The 23,346-nt window shown below is 32.1% G+C and overlaps 1 protein-coding gene across 1 annotated transcript in view; it reads right to left on the reverse strand.

Moving 5' to 3' along the window:
- The window catches only part of LOC129225627 (glycine receptor subunit alpha-2-like), a 56,427-nt gene that overhangs the window by 13,088 nt on the left and 19,993 nt on the right, over nucleotides 1-23,346 (reverse strand). The window contains exon 4 of the mRNA XM_054860094.1: nucleotides 3,449-3,675. Within this exon, the coding sequence (XP_054716069.1) occupies nucleotides 3,449-3,675 (227 nt within the window). The remainder of the gene's footprint in view (nucleotides 1-3,448; nucleotides 3,676-23,346) is intronic.

Here is a 23,346-nt window from a genome sequence, read left to right on the forward strand (position 1 = left end):
TTTCGAATTTATAATTAATCTCTTTTCTCCAAATCAAGTAATGCTTGTGGTATTTTAATCCAGATTTATTGTGAAATAAAGAGCTTTTTTTTTCTCATTATTACTTATACACACTTATAGTTCGACGCAAACATCTTTCATTGCAGTTTAACGTGATTAAGAAAGCATATTTTACGAGGCAGAAGCTTTATAAAATGTATCAAAATCAATTTCAAAGTTTATTCTAAATTAAATAAGTTTGGTATTTATAACTTTCTTGAGTTTTGAGAAAAGGAGGGAAGGGCAATCATAAGACCATGTCTTGCAATTGTTACTGCAATTACAGCTGCAACTACTTAACAAAAGTTTAAAGAATAAACTTTTTAATTTTACCGCTTTGAAGAGTTGTGTATTCAATTTTGTAAGACATCTCATATTGAAGAATAAATGAAAGTTATGTAATGCTCTCATAACGGAAACATTTGGGTGGAAAGTTCATTTCAAAGAATGAATTAAAAACTAAGCGTAATCAAAAATGAGAAATAAAATAACACATTGAACGCAAAATACATTGTGCGGCTCTGAGAAGTTGAGCTCCGAGTGCCTTGACGATTGTTAAACAAATTTTTTGTCATTTTGAAGATTTTAAGCGCGATTAATGCATATATATTACAACTAATCACAATTATCAATGTTTTAAGCATATGTTGACTATTTAGGAGTAATAAAGTTCTTAGGCCTTATTATTCTACCATAGTATAATAAGGTCTAATGACAAGGTTTTAAAAAATGTTTCATATCATGCTTGTTTTCTGCAAAACAAGTGGTTTTTTGTTAGTTTCGTGTAGTAATTCATCTATATGTTTAATTAATATTACAATTTGTTGATTCGGACACATAGTTTTTATTTATATCAAATCTCCATTAGGTAGACCTTATTACCCGCACCTACCTTATAAATGTTACAAAAGTTGGACCAATATTGATTTTAGTACGTTAACATACATGCTAGGGTTAAAGATTACTTGTTTAGCATAACAGGCAAGTTCTGAAATCTCGAGTAGCTTCAGGTTATTTTTGTTATGACCGTAAACAGATTCAATTTTTTCTTCTCTAATTAACAACTGCAACCTTTGCAGGGATATAGGGTAACATCCCCAGTAATTGGTAGGTCACCAGTGGTTGGCACTTCCAACAAAAATGTCATAAAATAAGATTCCCATCATATCTTTTAAAAGTAGAAGGCTATATATCAACGGAATGTACGTTTACTTTAAAGATTATAACTTCAATTCATGTTACTAAACGGTAGCAGTGCATAGGAAAGAGAAACAATTGTGACTTGTGTCGAATCAGCCATTTTTTTTGCAAAAGCTTCTTCTCTGGCTTAAGGGAAGCATGCGCATCAATCCATTAAAATCTGACTTAAAATTTATTTTAAATTTTGGTTCTCAAAAGTTTTGTTTAGTTGAAAGGTGTTACTTTGAGCAGGTAGGAGTAAATTTTTGTCTCTTTTTGATTTTTGAAGAATTGATGGATGCCATTTAGTGGTGCTTCAGTTTTGCTAGTCCCCAGTAATTGGCTCATGTGCTTATAGTCCCTAATGTGTTGTTCAATGTGTCACTAGTGTGGTTTCTGATACTCTTATAGCAACGATATAATATGGGTTCTACTACTGGTTTGAATCCTCCGGAATCTACTGTTAAATTAAAATAAAAAAAAAACCGTAAAATACAAATATGTTTGGCCATCACAGTCGGATATTGCAACTGCAGAGAACTATTCCAATTTTTATGGTCCCTTTGAATCACCCGGTTAATATTCCTTTTTATCTGAAAACAGCTATAATTCGTATAATCAAAACTGCATTCCAACTGATGAAACAGCAATATTCCCGATATATTTTTCCATATAACATTCCAAATTTTATTTCTCTAAAATACGTTTTTAGTATCAAAATGTATGATTTACAATTAATTGATGCAAAATTACCTAATTTAAATTAACATTAATTACGTTTCTTATGATGATGAAATTTGTCTGTAATAAAAAAGTGAAAAATAAAGTGGTTTTCCAGTTTTATTAATATGTGCCAATCACTGGATCACAAGGTACATACACTGGAGTATCAGGTGCCAATTACTGGTGATTTTGGTAACTTTTTATACCTAAATTTTCATAAAAATATCTATTCAAATATTTTTGCTTTTAGTGAAATGAATAGATGCACAGATGTGCATTCCTTGATACAAAAATATTTAGAAGTAAATATTTCTTTTCTAAGAAATGAAAACAGAGGTAAGTTTAAAGACAAACTCTTAAAGTGCCAATTACTGGGGTTGTTACCCTAGTCTGTCTTAAAATTTCTTTCTGCGTCTGTTTTCTCTTGCGCCTTATCAGGTTTCAATACTTAACTTTATGCGAGTAGGGAAAGGTTATTCTCCATATTATTTATTTTTCCAAAGAAATTGAATTATTTATTTTTCGTTGGATACGACTCGATAAAACTCATTGGCTTTCATATTGCAATATGCAATAAAATGGCGGGTAAAACTTGGTGCAAGTCTTTGTCCAACTTATTTTGTTCCGGGCGCTCGTAATTTGGTTGAAACCGTACTGCAACTTTGTAATCCAAATCTTTGATAAGTTTAGTCGTGGTAAATCACTACATTTTGCTACTTCACTAAAGTGTTCTTTTTTCTCTATTATGTTTGGCTCATTTTAAAAATTAAAAATTTTTGGTATTGTATTAAGACTTCTTTTCAACTTTCATTGCATGTTTCCACTTATTTTTTAGCTATCGTGACTAATTTTTGGAACACTATTTTAATATAATTATGACCTTGCTACCTCGAAAACTCGATTTTTTAAACTGTCCCTTCGACTTCTTGATATCGAGAGTATACAGTATTTTAAATGGCAAAAAACATCAATAATAAATCTTCAGAGGGGGAAATAAGCACGGGTGCTTAATTTTGAGGAGATAAATTTAAAACAATCGAATTTATTATTTAGCGTCTCAACTGTAGTTTTGGGGCAATCCTAACCTGACAGAGTCGCAATCCTGTGATTAGGATGGGTGTAGCTTTCACAACGTGGCCAGGTTAGATTTGCCGAAACTACAGATGATATTCAGAAAAATTTTTTCAGAAAATTGTGATAGAACATAATAGAGCATTGTTCAAAATTGATATTTTGTATGAAGTACATTGTACGCTGTTCAACATAATAGTTTGTACATTATAAGCAGACATTTCTCTGAACTTGTCACCGGGATATAAAACACTAATAGGGAAATACAATTTTCTGAAATTTATAGAACGTTGATGCATTCAGTATTGTACATGTACTTTAAACAGAGCAAGTGTAATTACATTACTTAAATTAAAAAAATAGAAACACTCTTTCCCCTTACAGATTGAGAGTGAGAGAGAAAGATCTAAACTGAAGCTTTTGAAAATCTATTTACTTGACCATGTAGAGTATCGTCTTGTCCTTGTAGATCCAGACGTAATGATTAGGAATCGTCATGGTTTGAAAGGTGACTGCTTTGGCGTTTTTGAAGAAGGAATCCGGTCGCCAAATGTCTTTAAGCCACGTGACTTCCAGCAACCTGTATTCAGATGTCATGTTCTCCGGCAGACGAAGCCTGTGGTCTTTCCATGATTGTGCAAAAAATATGTCAGCAGCGTAGGTCTGCAAAAATAAAGTTATTCACAATATTTAGTTTTTGGTGGTATATGTCTGTGATGTCACGCATAAAAGAGTTCATTTGAAGAAACTTACAGCCATGCATTTAGAATCACGAATGAGTTTATACAGCAGAGGTGTTTTTACTGTGGGAGGGGGAGGGGGTATCAGGGGCGCTGGGCCCTCAAAAAAGCTCTAACATACCGACAAGATCAGAGTCACATTCGTCCCGAAATGCTGATGGTAGAAATCAAGTTTTATGTATAGAAAAAAGAATTCGTATAAAATATGTTTTACTTTTTTTAAAAAAATCTAAAAGCTAAGCCCATCTTTAACTCTTTTCCTTTTTTCAAAGAACAAGAGGCCCAGTTTTGTTGATATTTAGTAATAAATATTCGTTGGTGCTAATTTATAGTTTTGGTGACTTCATTTCTTATTTTATCTTTCTTCTGTATCGTAAATAAGTGTGAGTGCGTTTTTTCCCTTAGTAGAGTTTGAAGGAGAGCATATGAAACTTCAAAAAAAAATACCTAAAAAAATCGTTGGCGAAAACCGTTATTACTACTTAAAATTTGTAATTTAGACCTAAGAAAAAAAATGAACGATTTATTTTAAAACCATTTCTTTTTTTATTAAAAGAAGAAAATGAAAGAAAATTATATATATATTCATAAATTATCCTATCATCTATTTAATTTGAAATATCTTCCTTTGTTTATCACTATCAAAACATCAGCAAATTGGCAGTACAGTTATCGAGCTTCAGTAGCTCCCTTTGCATTCCTAAGTCACGTCGGGTCGGACTCAATCTGATAGTGAAAATTTGCTGTTGCGATCATATGCCGGTTAGTGCCCGACACGTGGTTAAACTGCTATATAATTTTTGTGAGCTTAAAATGAATCTTTAAACAGGATTTTAGGACATTTGTAAGCCTTATAATGCTTTATAATCTCTTTGGATTTATCCCTCAGAACTTCGGTTTCAACACATATTGCAAATTCTAATATGGGAGTTAGCTTCTATATTACTGCTTTAGGCTTGCCTGACGTTCCGGTTTGTCCGGGGAAGACCCGGTTTTCAGACAAATTTCAGTGTTCCAGTCGGTTTACTTCACGTCCCGGTAAAAGCTGAATTTGTTTGCAGATGATCAAAAAAGTCTAAAAATAATTAATTGAGAAAGATTATCTAGGATAATTACTTTGTCACTTGTAACATTAAGATGAAAAATTAATATCGGATTAACTTGTGAGAATTTTGACAATAAGATTAAAAACAGAAAAGACTTTTCAAAAAAAAAAAAAAATCCTTGTCAATGAAAAGTATATGTGAATATTGTTCAATTCTTTATTCGTCATTCGAAGTGTCTCTTTTCCCTGAAATAATTTATAAAGACTAACATGCAAGAAGTAACATTTTAAAATTTATCTGCTTGTGTCATTTCTTATTACACTTGTTTTAGGTCTATAATTAAAATTTACCCGGAGCATTGGGAATGAACTGCCCTGTAAAAAACTATAAAAGTCAGCCAGGGGTGTGTGCCTTTTTGAATACTCGCGACGCTAAAGGGGAGGGGGGCAGAAGGCATATCGGTGTCCCGGTTGATTATTTCAGAAATCTGGTAAGCTAAGCTATGACCAAAGCCGCACCCCGCAGAAGATAAATTCTGGCTGCGATTTTGCACTTGGTGCAAAGTTGAAAGTCGTCTAAATCTTCTCAGAACTGCAAAAGTTGCATATGCAGAAGTGTGTTAACGTCGTGAAAATTTTTTTCGAAATAAGAATCAAAATAAAAAAAATGATTATGTCTAAATTTAAAGTAGATTTTTAAAAATGATTTTTCTTCATCAATGCAGGACTTTATAAACACCATGTATAATAATACAGCGGAATTTAATTGTTTATCCTAAAAATAGTTTTAAATTTAATCAGGCACACATTATCAAATACATTTTAAAAAAATACTGTATTTTCTATCGAGAAAACGAATTTTAGATGAAAAGAGAAAAAAATCTGTTCATTTCCGAAAATTATTAAAGTAAACACTTTGCTTGCATTGAAGCCCATTAGAACTCGATATTTAATTAAATTTTCACCCTGCATAGTTCATTAAAATGCTTGATTAATCATTCAAAACATCTGGGTAAAACGCTTTTTTATTAATTTATTTCTAATGTGTTGATAGTTTTATTCACTTTTGTAATTAAAATTAATTGAAATAGCCTGCTTAATTTTCTGGTTGTCATACATTTAAAAAGACATTTCATTAATAATATTTTTCCGGGAAAGTTTTATGCACGTAAAATTAAATTAAAGCTGAAATGTTCAGCAGCAATAACAAGTTTTCTGCCAGATATTCAAAAATAGCACAATTAATTAGAGACGTGCCTATTTTTTTCCCTTTTATTTGACCATTATGGATTTGAAATGAGTACACCGTTCGATTGCGATCAGAAATAACTAAACCTTAAAGCATTCGTCGCTCTTTCTGCAGTTTGTTTTATTTTGAAGTTTTGATGCTAGAAAAAATTAAACATGAGATATCAAAATTTGAGCTTTTACTTCAACTGTACAAAATTATTGCTTTCTCTTTCCGTGACGCAGATCACTTTCAAAATCCAAAATGAATTTTTTATTTCAAAGTCGTTTGTATTTGTAACGCCAAAAATTAAAAAAAAAAAAAAAAAACCAGTTTTGTATTAAATATGCTAGTACTAGAGTTTTATTTCCCTCCTAGTTTGATACATTGACACAAATGAAGTATTTACTCATATATTCGCACTTCATTGTTGGAATATCAAACTTTGGGTTTTAATTGTGACATGGTATAAAGAACCATTATGTTTCTCAGTATGAAGTGTCAATTAAATATAAAAATTAATCTATACTCAAGTTTGATTTTTAGTACGAAGCCCTTTGTATTTTTAATGGCAAAAATAAAAAAAATGTACCAGTTTTGTGTTAAATATGCTACAACTAAGAGTTTTGTTTTCTCCCTAGCTTGATACATTGATGCAAATGAAGCATTTTTACGCATACATTCGCACTTCATTGTCGGAATTTCAAACTGCGGCTTTTAATTGTGATATGTTCGAAAGTAAGGAACCATTTTGTATCACGATACAAAGTATCAACTTCCAAAAAATAAATTGTAGGGGAATGTAGGGCAAAGTGAAATTTCATTTCAGTGTTCATTTTTAAAAATTGATACTCATATTGTAATATTTTGTTGTAAGACAAAAAATATTTTTGGTATCACCAAATGATAAAGTTTTTGTTAATAATGTTTGACATATTAATTGTGACTTACTGATGTTCCGTGCAGTATTTATTTGCATATTATTAAGTTTATTTGTATTGCAAATGCGTTGTACAATTAAGCATGTCCATACGGGGCAAAGTTAATGGGACAAAAATGAATACGATCACAAAGTAAAAAATAATGATAACCTTTAATATGCGAATTTCACGAATACAAAATATAAATTAAAAACAAAAAATGTATACATATAAATGATATTTTAGTCATTGAGACAACTCTTTGGCATTTGTAGCAGCTCTCACAATTGTATTTTGTTGTACAATTGTATTTTTATATACTTTTTGCATACGGAATTGGAACATTCACGAGTGGTTTTTATGAAAAATAATCAAAAAGAACAAGACAAAAGGTAACTTTCGACTTTAAACACAAGTACGCCACTTAAAGGACCTTGGAAAAAAGGGAAAATTCTTATCTACTTTCTGGCTGGGTGGCGTACTCAGTACGCCGTCCGTGCTCTTAAAGGTTAATCAAATGATTAAACAACTGACATGACTTCTGTTTTTTCTTGCTATGATGATACCACCGTTCATATGAACTACCGTAAAATGGTCCAACTATGGGCCACTTTTCCATCTTTGATTAAGACATTTTGAGGACTTTAGCAATGGTATCTATACATCTCGTCCTTCAAATGAAATGTCAAAAAAAAAAAAAAAAAAAGTTGGAAAGAAGAGGAACTGGAATTCTCTCCCCCCGTGGCCCTTAGTTGTACCCTTACTAGATAGCAAAATCATCACCATGGCAACAGGGCCATTGTTGCCTCCTTGGCACAAAGTTATACCATTTTACGGTATTTATACGTAGGTCAGTTAGAAAGTTGCACTACTTCGTAAATATGTTTCGTCTGAGACAATTTAGATCAATGATTCCCAACCTGGGGGCGATCGCCCCCAAAGGGGCGATCGAACTCTTTTGGGGGGCGATAAATTTCTGGGGGGCGATAGGGGGGCGACCGGTATTAGGATACCTGGTAATGGGAAATTCTTGACCTTTCAAAAATTATATTTATTTAAAACAAATCGGTACACAATTCAGAAATATCTTTCAGAATACCTATGTTGTGTAATACCGAACCAAGCATATGGCACGTCAAATCAAAGAAAGGTCGTTCCCAGAAAATAAGGCATGTATGACTTACAGGTCAATCAAATCTGTTCGGATAAAAAAGATCCCAAAAGCGAAAAATAATATCTTTTATTTTATTGCCGTTTTCACGAGGAAGAAAAAAAAATCTTGTAAGCACTGACTGACCGTTGGCGCAAACGGCCAAAGTTGGGTGAATTACTTAGAAGACAAGCAGCAGATCATGACAAAGGGCTTCTTGCTTCTTGCGAAGTGTCTCTTTTGATAGCAAAATGTGGTAAGCCTCATACCATTGGCGAATCTCTTATTCTACCGGTTGCCAAAAAAAAAAAAAAAAAAAGTTGAAATTTGGCTTGTTGAGGGCTCCAGTAAAAAGATAAGTCAATCTCTCCCCCTGAGTAACAACACAGTTTCCAGGAGAATAGATGAAATGGCTGCTAACGTTGAGTGCAAACTCATAAATGTTTTGAAACAAAGCAAATTTGCACTTGAGATTGATGAATCAACTGTGACAGATAACAGAGTTATTTTATTAGCTTACGTGAGGTTTATTAATGAGCTGAAAGCGATAACTGAGAAAATGTTGTTCGCCGGAACTTTGATTACTGATACTGAAAAAGAAAAGGTCTAGGTTTTTAAGCCCTCTTTCCAATAAAAAAGAGAAAAATTCATGAACCAAATCTTGCATCATCATAAATATATGATTTAAAAAAAGTCAGAAAAAGGTTAGCCAAATCAGGTGTGGACATATGTGACTGTCGGAGGATTTGGACCGAAATTTCGCACTAATTGCTTTCGTTTGAACAATTCCTCCTCTAATTTTTAGCATCTAAAACATCATACCATACGACTCCACTGGAAAATTTTAACCCTCTGATCCAGCACACAAATTTATTTCAAACAAAGGATATTATGACGTAGTATAAGCAAAAAAGTTTTTTAAAACTTATTTTAAATGTCTTATAAAGGTTTTTCAGCAATAAAGCGATGTGACCATACTTCAAATTTTTATTTTAGTACAATTTTGTGGTATCGTTTTCCGATTAAGATTCATACTTATTTATTTTTTCAAAAAAATACTCATCCTCCTCCCTCCTATGATTAAAGATTAAAAGCTCAACAAAGGGATCGTCGATTTTTAAAGCAGTGAAGGATTATTTTGAAGAAAAAGAAATTCCATTGACAAATGTAAGTGCTTGCGCAGCAGATGGTGCCCCTACTATGGCGGGCCCGTCATATTGGGTTTCTTGCACATCTTAAAAAAGAAGTGCCAGAAGTGATTACCATCTATTGTGTCATTCATCGTCAACACTTGGCTGCAAAAAAATTGAGTGGTGTTTTACATGAAACCTTACAATTAGTCATTACTAGTATTAACAAGATCAAAGCTAATTCTCTCAATGATCGCCTGTTTCGAAAGCTTTGCCATGAAAATGATGAAAAATTCGAACGCTTCCTTTTACATACGTCTGTGAGATGGCTTTCCAAAGGAAACTGTTTGCACCGTTTCTTTGAATTATTCGATTCTGTAGCTGAGTTTCTCGACTTGCATGATCCTGCTTTAAGTGAGAATTTGAAACAGCGCAAATTGGAACACTTGCGTATCGTTCCGCGCGAGAAAATGAACGAAGTCAACATTAAGCTTCAAGAAAACAAGATGAACCTCATCAAGGTCAAAAGCATAATTTCAGCATTCATTGCCAAATTCGAAATCCACAAGGCAAATATTGACCGTAAAGAATTTATCCTGTTTCCGACTATAAAAAGAAGTTTAATCGTGGATGATGAACTTCCTGAAGAAAATATTTAAATTTTTATTGATCACCTTGATCAGTTAAAAAAGAACATGGAATCAAGGTTTGCAGATTTGATCAACTTACAAATTCCTGACTGGATTTTAGATCCATTTAGTTTTGAAGATGTGGATGAACTGGAAAACTCTTTGCAGACAGAGTTTATGGATTTGAAATTCGATTGTGAATCAAAAATTACTTTCAAGCAATACGGTTACGAACTTGCCTGGGTGAAGCTTATGGGTACTTACGCACAACTTTGTAAAAAGTTGAACAGCTCCTCATCTCATTCCCTTCAACATATTTAGTTGAAAGTGGATTTAGCTCTGTAGTGCAGCTTCTCACGAAGCAAAGAAATAGATTGGACATCTGCCTCAAAGGTGACCTCAGATTAAATCTCACTAATATAAAGCCAGACATCAAAGCTTTAACGAAGTTCCATCAAGCACAAGGCAGCCATTAAAAAGGTTAAAAAAAAAAATCTTAACAGTTAAAATTTTCAATTTTTTCCGGACTTCAATTTAAAAAAAAAGCATGTTACTGAAAGATGTAGTATTCTATATTCTATTTTTGCTAAGTATGTAAATGACGTTGATTAATAAAAGCACTTCAAATTGTTTTTTCTTTTTTTTTGGGGGGGGGGGGAGTGGGTTAAGAATAAAAAAATTTAGTTTTAAATCTAATTATTGTTTTATCATGCACTTTTTTAAGCTTTAAACTAAAATTAGACGTTCAGTAACATTATTCTTCACTAAAATCAGCGCCATCTCATTTGTTTTTAAGGGAAGAACTTGTAGGGCGATAGGTGTAATTTAACTTCCAAAAGGGGCGATGGGCCAAAAAAGGTTGGGAACCACTGATTTAGATGAAACTCTGCGGCAACACTTCAGACATGTATCTTTATCGTGTGACGTATCAGCTTCTCCTTGGCGGGTTTAGTATTTCTGATAATCAGTCGCAAACATGTCACGACAGCTGCAAGTAGCGTCCAATATGGAAATGTGTGCAATGATTCGATTTTTTGGGCAAAAAAATGCAACTGCACTGAAATTTATGGGCAGTAGTATGGAGTGTATTGTGAAGATGCAATATCACGTTAAGCTATCGTGAAATGGTGCAACATGTTTGAAAATGGACGTACAGATATTGACGACGTTGAGCGCGAGGGAAGAACTTTCAAAGCGGCGTTACCATTCGGATGACGAAGTGAAAGCTGCAACACAAAAATGGTTATCGGACATTGGACGGGATTTCTTTGCAGAAGACATTGAAGAACTTGTACCACGCCTAGACAAATGGAGGTTGTTGTATTTCAAAGTAGATATTGAATGGAACTTTAAGATAACAGTAAAGTTATTTTAAAATTTCAATCCTTTTTTTGTTTTCTTGAGCAGTGCAACTAACTTTCTGACTAACCCTCGTACAATTACACTTTTTTTCTTCTTTTTCTTTTTTTTTCATTATTTCTCTGTTTTTACGATGTTATACAAAATTCTTGTACCTGTGAAGTATTATGGCACAAACCGCATATTTATACGACTATTTGTAGCATTTATATGGATTTTTAAACTATGTAAGGACTTTTCGGACACATTGTGTATCCCAATATAAAGTTCAAGTTTGAAACTCCGTGAGCAAAGCTCGAATATAAGCATAAAAGTGTTGCACCCGTATAAATGAATTTAGCAAGCTGCAAGAGTTAAAAAATAGATGGTCTTTTCTTCCAGTTGAACCCGAACGAAAAAAATGACCGCTCGAAACCTTGGTAATAATTCAATTGATGTCTTAACGATGAAGTAGCCATTTTATATTAAAAAAGCAATTAATTCAGAAGAATTTACTTTCTTCTTGATTAACTTTTTAGAAAACATGGTTGGAAGTAAAATTAAATTTGCATTGCACAACGCATAAAACTAACAACTTTCAACACGAAGGAAAGTTTAATTACAAACAGCAATTAACAAAAAAAGAAGGAAATTGTAAGTTCGGTATTTTTTAAAATTAAAAAAAAAATTCTGTAAAATCATTGGAACAAAAATTATGATCATTATTATCTGCTGAAATTTATGACAAAAGCTGCATTTTTGAAATGAAATAATTTATCTGAATTTAAACTATATTGGTAATTAAAAATAGTTTTTATGGGATTATAATGAAAAAAAAATCTAACGTTTTCGATTTACTCATTCCTTTTGTTTCTTTTTGAGAGGATAAAGTGAGGCTTAAATACATACTAATCTTTTACATTCTACTGATGGAACAGGTCCCGTGATATATTTTCGACCAAGAAGGCTCCTTTCAGAAAAAAACAGATTTTTTTTTCTTGGTAATCACCATTCAATAGGGTTAGAATTGTTCTTAATAACATTCAAGTTTTGGCGTTTAATCATGTCTAGCTTAAAAAAATTCCTTTTTTTTTTTTCGATTTCGATCATCATTCTTTGTTACAGTTCTTTTTGTTTTTCTCTCTCTTGTTTTTTTTTCATTCGGTTTTCTTTGTAGCGAAATCAATGCACGAAGTTGAAAATGATACAGGTTTCTAATTGAAGAACTCGTCCTGTTTTTTTTAATCATTTTTCTTTGCTCAAGTTTTTACTGTTTCTTCTTCTGATGGTTTTTCAATTGAGAAAGTAATGCAAAAAACTGAAAGTGGTATAATTTTCAAATTCATTTTGATTACTTGACGAAAGCGATGATTTTGAATCTTACACAGAAACATTTTCCACAATAAAAAACTTTTGATATCCACAGCTTTAATTTTAATTATCTTACTTTTTTCAACAAAAGTATTGGTCGGATAACTTTCTATTTCTTGCAAATTATGCTAGCTTCTGAAAAGAAATGCTGTTGAATCGAAAAATGTTTTGTCTATCGCAAGGTACACTGACCTTTTTTCTATACAGGGTTTTTCAGAACTCTTGGGCAAAACTTTAAGAGGGGGATAGTACATATCAGGACAAACAATATAATGGCAAGAATAAGGGTCCCAAACGTCTTCCGAAGGAGATAGGCGCCACTAAAGTTCAGGGTCCAAAATTTCATAATGAGCATAAAAAACCCGAAAAAATTGGTCGATTCGTTTGGGTTTTCGCTAAATTTATTCTTTTTATCAGTATTTTCTTGAAAATAAATTTTGAAGATGTAGTTTAAAAATGTCAATAGGGAGCGCTTTAGACTTTGGAGAAGAGAAGAACTATTTTTTACCGCTATTTTTGAATCTCATTAGATTTTTTCTAATGTTTGGACTTAAACTTAAATTTTCAGCTCAAAATCAGAATCATTGGCGTGATTAAGTCGCGCAAACTGAACTGTGTTCAGAAGTTAAAATACACTAGGTCAAAAAAAAAAAAAAAAAAAAAAAAAAAAAAAAAAAAAAAAAAAAAAAAAACATTAACCCAGAAGGAGACGAGCGATCTTCACGCAACTTAAAATGGATGTGGCCTATCACAAGATCAGAAAATGATCAAAAATTCAGAACAAAAGACTGTTTTATTAAGAAATTATGACACAATAAATGTTACAAAACCATAAGTTGTATAGGCCCCTCTAGCAGCTATATAAGAAAAAACACGGCGTGATATGGAGTGAAATAGGTTACCTATGACCACTGGGACTAAATCGGGATTCATCGTTGAAGGTAACATTCCTCCTACTCTCACAACCCAGCTAATCAAGTGCAGCGAAAATCCAATCGATGAAAATCCAATCCATCGCAATGGACGCTGGTTCGAGTTACCAACGTCTTTCAGTGTACTCAGGATTGTTTTTTTGATACTATCAGTTTTTTGGAACGTGTTAAATGGCATGGAACTATTGTTAGCGATCTTGATGATACGGTAGTGGCTGCTCTTATGATGTGCGATCTTCGCGCTCATTTCTCTTTCTAGAATGCCTTAACCGACCGCAATGGCGTGATTCATTATTTTTACCTACACTAAGCTAATACCATATCTCTCCGACTGAGGTGGCGGCAGCTACGTGCGTAAAACCAACCTGCTTCTCTAAAACCTACTGTACGTCCCTTTAAAAAGTCCAACAATTCTTCGTACACCTCTAAAAGGTCGTTCTACTTACAATAGCGTCCTTGCAACTGGACAGTTTCGTTCGAAGTGCCCTTTGACACCAAGCGTATCTGTCTGAACATCTTGTATGCACATAGCGCGCTTACCCTTTCGTCACTGGCGATGAAATTTAAATCATCTCTTGCCGAATTCCAGTCCTGCCGAGTTTGTTGGTTGCAGCTCAGTTTATTCTCGATGCATACATTTTTTTTTTGTGACAAAGTGCATTTCAACCTTTGAAGACAGTTCAGTTTTTGCAGCTTAAACACGATCAATAATTCTGGTTTTGTGCTGAAAATTTAACTTTAAGTCCAAGAATTAGAAAAAATATAATGAGATTCAAAAATACCGTTAAAAATAGTTGTTCGGTAACTCCAAAGTCTAAAGCGCCCTCTATGGGCATTTTTTAAACTACATCTTCAAAATTTATTTTCAAGAAAATACGGATAAAAAGAATAAATTTAACGAAAACCCGAACGAATCGACCAATTTTTCCGTTTTTTTTTCTTTTTGATCATTTGAAATTTTGGACCCTAAACTTCAACGACGCCTATCTCCTTTGGAAGACGTCCGGGACCAATATTTTTGACATTATATTGTTTCTCCTGATATGTACTATCACTCCTTAAAGGTTTGCCCAAGAGTTCGGAAACACCCTGTATTGCAAAGCACGAGAGAACAAGTCAGTCTGAATCAGAGTATAACCTTTTTTGAAAAACTAAAGTAATTCTTCAACCTAGGCTTCTTGAAGTGTCACGGATTTAAAAAACTATTTTTTTTAAAAGGCAATCGTAAATCTCATAAAATAATCTGATGCCAACTCTGATGCTAACTCCTTAGACCTGACTCCCCTTCGGATCTCGATTAACCACCCTATTGCTAGTCAAAATGCCCTCAGTACTGTCAGACCACGGAAAGGCAAACTTCCGATTTACAGGCGGAAATGGACGCACCTAATAGTTTTTAGGGATGTCAGCTTTTGCAGATGTAAGTTAGTCTCTAAATTAAGCAGAGCCTCATTCAAATGAGCGGAACACGCGCAACAAATTTTTACTTTTTCCCCTCATTCAGACTCGTCAGTAACTGGACGTTTTCCAATTCCATACAATTCGTGGTTGGACTACTATACTCGATTAACGATTGCATTAGCCGAAACTAACAATTCGATTTGAGGCAGAGAGAAGCAAAGGCATGTAAGTGGACATTTTCAAGTTTTGAGTAAAACGCGTTTAAAGTTTCGGTCCTAGGCAGGCTTTCATTGAAAAATCTTTCTAAATGTTACTGAAAAGCAGCACCTACCAGGACTACTAGTACTATCTATTGCCCCAAAACAGAGGAGAGGTTAACTTACTTTTGTGCTAATTATGTTCAAGTTTTTAATTTTGGCATTTGCAAATGAGGCAGTGAGAATCAAAGGGTTGCTTCTCATTGCCTCATTTGATTTTTAAACCACATATGTTACATTTGGGGATCAGTTGATGGGGCTCTTTTGATTTTTTTTATAACAAATAAAGTTCCATCTGCTCAAGTTTCAGTTGCCTTTTTTGAACGAATTTCAAAGTTGATAAATTGACTGACTGAATGAAAGTGCATATTTAGCGGAAAAAATACTCTTTTGCTGATACAAAGTATTTCTGAAAATTCTTTCGATTGCGTGAAACTTTTCTACGGATACGTATGATACTGGATATTTCATCATTCAAAGGAAAAATACGTACCAAAATAAAAGGCTTTTAACAAATATTGAATTTCAGACGAAAGAAATAGCAACACTAGTCTCCTACTCTATTAAATGTATATCTCAAAGCCTATTTTTTCCGCTACGTAGCATCGAACAAGCTCACGTAACTGGAATGTGTTCCGACAGCTGGATTTTCTAAAACACATTTCCGAAAACATATCTCACAGAACATTGGGTATCGTGCTGTAAAGATTTAAATCAAATTCCAAAACGAGCTTCAAAACAAATTCCGAAATGACGGAAAGTGTTTATAAGTGAAAGCCCATGTGCTGTTGAAGTGAAATGGCCGCCAATAAAAGCAGTATTGATGTCTTAAAATATGATTACTTATAAAGCCATCTTTCGAAGAAATTGAATTTTTGAGATAAATTTCGGTACAACGCGTTTTTATCCTCCTTCGCGTATTTGATGCGTAAAAAGATGTGCCGCACGTATGATGTTACGGGATTTTTTTTTTTTTTTTTACTATGAACAGAAAGATTTATTTTTATTGAAACTGGGAATTTGTAGAAAGTTTACATCGATATAAATCTTCAAAATCTCTTTCGTTTTCTTCTTTCACATAAATAGAGTTCAGATGCCTCAGATTTCTTTTATTTTCTCTCTTTTTTTTTTTGGTTTTTAATGTTCTATCTATGCTGACATTTTTTTCAATATTTAAGTTACTTACGTAAATTAATTAAATACATATATAAAACCGTGTCTGACATATTATGTTACAGAAAATACAAATATACGGAAGATTTATTTTTATTAAAACTGGAAATTTGTTAGAAATTTTACATTGAAATGAAACTTGAAATTCTTTCACAATACAAAGAGAAATTTTATGTTTTGACAATTTTTTTCTTTAACTTTTGAAATGTTTTAGTTGTACAGACATTTTTATGCCTTCTAAAACTACTTGCGTAAGATGTTTAAAACATATGATGACGCGTTTAAGTGTAAGGTGGGTGCGCCAAATAAGACCATGTAGGCAGCAATCATCGCCACTTGCATAATTTAGACCCGATGCTGAAGGGGAGGGAAGTTTTGTCCATTATACTGTAACTGAAATAAATTGCATAGATCGTACGAGACTTTCAGGCATACATATTTAACAAAATGGTTTCTCAGGCGTACTCGGACAGCATAAAGTATATGAACCTTTTGACTGATGAATTGTTTTTAACGAAGTCACTTCAAAGTATGAATTGCAAAAAACCAATATAAAAATATATGTACTTTTTTGATTTATATTATTTACTACATTGGGGAAGAAAAATGTCAAAATTAAGTTCAAGGCAAAGTAATAATACTATATGCATTTTCTTCACCAAATTCAGTCTTAACATTTATTTTTTTATTTTTCAGTTTCGTTATTTTTAATTTTTTTTAAAGCAACAAGCAACACTCTACAAGACTCTTTCTCGATTGAAAGAGAAGATGTAAATTTTACTGAACTACTGTTTATTTTTTGAAGATGTAAGAGGTTGAGCTATCTCTTTAAAATCTGCCGAAAAGGCAACTATGAAATAGCGAGTAAAAGTTTCAACGGTATGTAATAAACACATGCATGTATTTATCACGGGATGGGAAAAAAATTCCGGGCCTATGATGTCCATGGAAATTGTGATATAAGTCACGAAAGGGTTAATGACTTAAAAATAATCGCTTAAAAATAAAAACAGAAGAAGAAAAATAAAAAAAATAATTGATTTTTCAAAAATATTATAGATAACTTTAACTTTCTATCTTAAGCGTACAAGAATAACAAATCATGAAATTTCTTTTTCCAAATTATTTGTTGACCTAAACCACAAGCAGACATTTTATTGTATCTAAACACTCTACTTGTGAATGTATTAAAGTATGAGGAAAAACTCATTTCATATTTGGTAATAAAACTTGCTGTATAGCTTTCAGTTTTAGGACAGTTTTGTGTGAATCAAATTGCTTTCTCCTTAAATTGAAGAAAAAAATAATATGTAAGCTAAATTTTTAACTCAAACACTTTTCGAAAAAGCAGTAGGAAGAAAATATGCGCTAAAATATCGTAAAAGTGTATTCCATTTAACTGTGAGTTATCACATTAAGTAAATACGAGATCTATTCACACTTAATGCAATGCATATGATTAAGGTAATGTACATTTTCCGCACAGAAATGAGCTCGAGTTTTAAGCGAATTTTCAAATATATTACCATTTCCTGACGCTTTTAGGATGCATATTTCTAGCATTTATTATAATACATCCAAAAATGTCATTTCCATAAACTTTCCCACAGCAATTTTCCTGATAGTATGAAGCTTCTTTCTATTGCTAACGCTTGAAATGAGTTCTCTACCAGTATTTGCAGTGAAGCGCAAACTTAAAAACAATTACGAAAGCATTGAATATCATTTAATTTGTTTTATAAGTTAATTTTCATAACTAACTGCGCATTATTTGACAATAGCAAAAATCTTCACTCTTCATGTTAAAATTATTAATTACCTAACACATTAATAAAAGAAACTATCCAATGTTTTTAGCACAAATAGACAGATTACTGAATACACGTGTTTCGGGTTTTCCAGGAACCAATTTTTCAATTTTAAGTTGTGAGTTTTTGAAGGTAAAGAAATCCGGTGAAAGCTTTGGATATAAAACAAATCCGGGCTTTTCCCGGATGTCTTTACATTCAAAAGCTCAAGACGTTGAATTGAAAAAGGGGTTCCTGGAAACTCCGAAACACGCGTATTCAGTAATATATGTTTCAATTACATATTTCAATTATATTATATATTTTAGTATTTTCAATTTTATTTTAAGTTGCGAGTTTTGGATGTAAAGAAAGAAATCCGGTGAAAACTTTGGATATAAAAAAATCCGGGCTTTTTCCGGATGTCTTTACATCCAAAAGCTCACGACTTTGAATTGAAAAAGGGGTTTCTGGAAACCCCAAAACACGTGTATTCAGTAATACGTTTCAATTACACATTTCAATTATATTATATGTTTTAGTATTTTCAATTCTATTTTAAGTTGTGAGCTTTTGGATGTAAAGAAATCCGGTGAAAGCTTTGGATATAAAAAAATCCGGGCTTTTCCCGAATGTCTTTACATCCAAAAGCTCACGACTTTGAATTGAAAAAGGGGTTTCTGGAAACCCCAATTCAGTATTCAGTAATAGGTTTCAATTACACATTTCAATTATATTATATGTTTTAGTATTTTCAATTCTATTTTAAGCTGTGAGCTTTTGGATGTAAAGAAATCCGATGAAAGCTTTGGATATAAAAAAATTCGGGCTCTTCCCGGATGTCTTTATATCCAAAAGTTCACGACTTTGAATTGAAACAGGGGTTCATGGAAACCCCAAAACACGTGTATTCAGTAATATGTTTCAATTACACATTTCAATTATATTATATGTGTTAGTATTTTCAATTCTATTTTAAGTTGTGAGCTTTTGGATGTAAAGAAATCCGGTGAAAGCTTTGGATATAAAATAATCCGGGCTTTTTCCGGATGTCTTTATATCCAAAAGCTCACGACTTTAAATTGAAACAGGGTTTCCTGGAAATCCCAAAACACGTGTATTCAGTAATATGTTTATTTGTGCTAAACAACGATGGATATTTCCTGTTATTTTTTAACACAAAGGTTTTTTTATTTCTTACCTAACACATTGTTTCAAATGGTTTCACTTCGTGCGTAATATGACGTTTAAGACCTTTGAATAATAAAATGTCACTTACGCCGAATCTTTACTAATAATAAAGCTGAAAATCTCTCTGTCTGAATGTCCGGAGAATGTCTGGATCTCTGTAACGCGCATAGCGCCTAGACCGTTCGGCCGATTTTCATGAAATTTGGCAAAGTTAGTTTGTAGCATGGGGTGTGCACCTCGAAGCGATTTTTCGAAAATTCGATGTGGTTCTTTTTCTATTCCAATTTTAGGAACAAAATTATCATAAGATGGCTGAGTAAATTACGAAATTATCATAACGTGGAACCGTAACATGGGCATAAGCCAATTGGCGAGATAAGAAATTATAATAACGTGGAACCGTAACATGGGTACAAGCCAACTGGCGAAAAAATTCACCATACATTATTTGTAAATATACAGGCGAACCAAAAGACCTTTTAATTTTTCTATTACGAGCAAAGCCGTGCGGGTACCACTAGTACATAATAAAATGCGAAAGGCATAGACACAATTCGTTTTATTCCGTACAAATTGGCAATGAAAATTTCGCTAACCCCTTCAACGCAAAAAAATTATGAGACAAAAAAGTTTTTAAATTCCAATAGAAAATTAGCAGATTGTAATAATCGGTATGAAAAGCGACACATTAATAATGAATAAAGTGAAAAAAAAATGCATAACCTACAAAAATGAATGCCAGACTTTAGAGAAAGAGGAAATAGAAGTTCAACTATAAACTAAGTATTTTCAGAACACGAAAAGCAGCTCAAAAAGTAAAACTAGAATGTTGTCATCGTTTTTGAAAAAGTTTATTCATATTTAAGCTAAATGCGTGCTTGGATTCCAACTTGGATTGAAAATAAAATACCACCAGTATCACTTGCGGTTTTATGACAAAAAGTGTGATTGATATAACAAAAACTAAAAGTAAAGACACCTAAAATGCGATCAAAAACACAATTTCTTTTTTGGTAAAACTGAATTTGTTCAAGAAACTTTTTTTTTCAAAGAACTGAGTTATCAAAGAGTAAGAAAACACTGATTGAAATGTTGTTCAATGCATTAAAAGTGTTTCCCAGCAAGTCAATAAAATATGCAATATTTTCATTGTGAATTCGAGTTTTAATATATTACCTAATATATTACGGCTGTGGTAGATTTGTTGCTATGTTGTAATAAAAAATATAATACGTCATCCACATTCTTAATATAAGTTAGAAATTAGTATAAAGGATTACAGATTGAAATTATAGTATCACTAGTATTACGCGCGGTTTTATGGGAAAAAATGTGATTGATATAACAAAATTAAACGTAATAATACCTAAAATGTGATCTAAAACGCAATTTTTAAAATTAAAACTTAATTTGTTCAAGAAACCGTTTTTTCAAAGAACTGCGCTATCAAAGAGTAAGAAAACATTGATTGAAAATGTTGTTCAATGCATTAAATAAATTATTTCCCAGCAAGTCAATAAAATATCAAATATTTCATAGTGATTTCGGGTTTTAATATATTACTTTTTATATAACTGATATGATAGATTTGTAGCAATATTGTAATTGCAAATATGGGTCTTTCTTCAAAAAGTGCAACTTTTCTGTCACACGCCTTTTACAGTAAAACCTTTGAGAGGCAATTCATTTAACAATTATTTTTAATATCATCAAAAATGTATCTACTTAAACCTACCAACAATTTTTTAATAATAATTTTCATTTTAGTATATTTTTGGTTCACAACATGTGAATTCTTACTTCCGTGGCAAGTCCCACACCTTGTGTGACTGTTTATGTTGCTTAATATCTTGTTTAATTAAAAGTATATACTTATTTATTTACTATTCCTTTCACAAGTGTCTCAAATACTGATTGTTTAAGTATATTTAATTTTTTTAATATTGTGTTTTAGTTCGATTTAGTAGGACAAGGAATCATGTCACACAATAAATTCTCACCTCCGTTACCTAAACACAAAATGTAATTCCTCATTAACACGTGGCAGTAATGACATTAAATTTTATTTTTCATGATACAAGGAGCCCCCTTGTTTATTTTCAGCCATAGTTGAAGCTGTGAGACTTTTGTCCATAAACAAGAAAACAAGAAGATAGATTTTGCTTCAAAATCTTAGTGTGGTTATTCTGACTATGGTTATTCTGACTTCTCACATCCGTGAACTTGAATTTCAAGGATGTAAATTAATGTAAAAAAAAATGAACATGTTTCCATATGCTATTCATGTGCAGATTGTAGCAAAGAAGAAAAACAATTTTTCCCTGAAAAGTGTATCTATTAGGCCTATATTAATGGAAAATTCCTCACCTCCGTGACATACCTTATCAATGTCATTATTTCTGAGATGAAAATAAATGATGGAGGTTAAATACATCAATCATAGGCATTCTACCAAAATTATAAATTGCCAGTATATTCTCAAACTATTTTTTAACATACCCTCTCAATACTATTTTTTAACATACATTTGAAACTACTAATTAAGCCGTACTTTAATTAATAGAGCTTAATATTATGTTCCCACTAGTCACTAAAATAGCTGATTGTTTGCAGAGTTAACAAAATTATTACTTCCATATTAAGTTAGTCTCGATTTTTAAACATTTAAAGTTTTTTTCTTTTTTTATTTCCGTGACCAAGGCATTTTTTAATTATTTTATTTATGAGTAAAATAATCGGAACTTAGCTGGGCCATTGTTTATGGTTACTTCTAGTAGGTAACACTTTCATGCAAGAATGAAAAAAAAGAAAACAAAAGGTTTCGAAATTGAAAAATATTTGCGTTTAAAAGTTACGTTTTCTGGAGAATGACCCATATAATACGTTATGCATATTCTTATCGTAAGTTTCAAATAAAAAATATCACTACCTTTCCGAAAAATGTCCTTCACTGAAAAAAAAAAAAAAAAAAATCATACTTAGAAATCAAAAATTTCATTTATGTATAAAAACGAGATTTAGTTGTTTAAAACTTTTGATAAGTAGGATCGTTTTCTGTTTTCTTTTATATATTTTTATAGACTAGTTTAGATTACTCGTACATCATTTTCGAAATGTTCTTTATTTTCAAGGATAATCACCAAATATTTCATCAAATTAAAAACTCCTTTTTCCGAATTACGGCTTAAAGCTATTATCTGTTCGAGACTTGTGCTCTAATAAAAGTTTAATTTATCGTTTCCTTCTGAAGACTCAAAAAGAATTAAATAATGATTTCGGTGATGAATTCCAAGTTTAAAAGAAAAAAAAAAAAGCATACTCATTTAAAACTCTTTCCCTCATTTAAAACTCTTTCACCTCTTTAGGAAGTAAATTACTACTCAATCCTATTACGAAAAATATTACTCGAAGGATTACAGATTAAATTTTTAAGCGGGAAATTTCATTTTCACGGTTTAAAATACAACAAAGCCTAATAGCTGTGAAGCCACTAATGTCAGATTAAAGCCGCTTTTATAAAATTATCTTCTCTTTCATAAGTGGAGGATTAAAAGTTTATAGCTGAATTGTGTTATTTTAAATTTTGAAGCTTGAAAAATGACTGTGTGGTTTACTGGCCGTATTAGTGTTATAATAACCGGTTCATTTTTTGCAACTAATATGTCTAAGATAAAATGTTAATAACCATATTTTTAAGATAGACTGATAAAAACATCTCTCAAAAGTTGCATTAGTACAAGAAACTCATTAAAATCTTTATAGTTTGGGAATCATTAAAGGGATAAACTATAATTAGTGATGAAAGACACTCATTTTAAAAGAGCTACTCGATAACGAATTATTGAATAATACACTTGCAGTAAAATTTACTTTTAGTAATGAAGTGTGGGGCAAAGTGAAATGGCGAAATATTTAATTTGTTCGTTTCGCTACCTATCTGCTAATATTTTAACCATGTAGTAATGCATGTAGTCTATTCCAGTCAGGAAAAAGTTACCTCTAACGATTAAAGCATACGATAGTTCATGCAATTTTCAAAAAT

This window comes from Uloborus diversus, chromosome 7 (assembly GCF_026930045.1).
Source record: "Uloborus diversus isolate 005 chromosome 7, Udiv.v.3.1, whole genome shotgun sequence".
NCBI classification, from domain to species: domain Eukaryota; kingdom Metazoa; phylum Arthropoda; class Arachnida; order Araneae; family Uloboridae; genus Uloborus; species Uloborus diversus.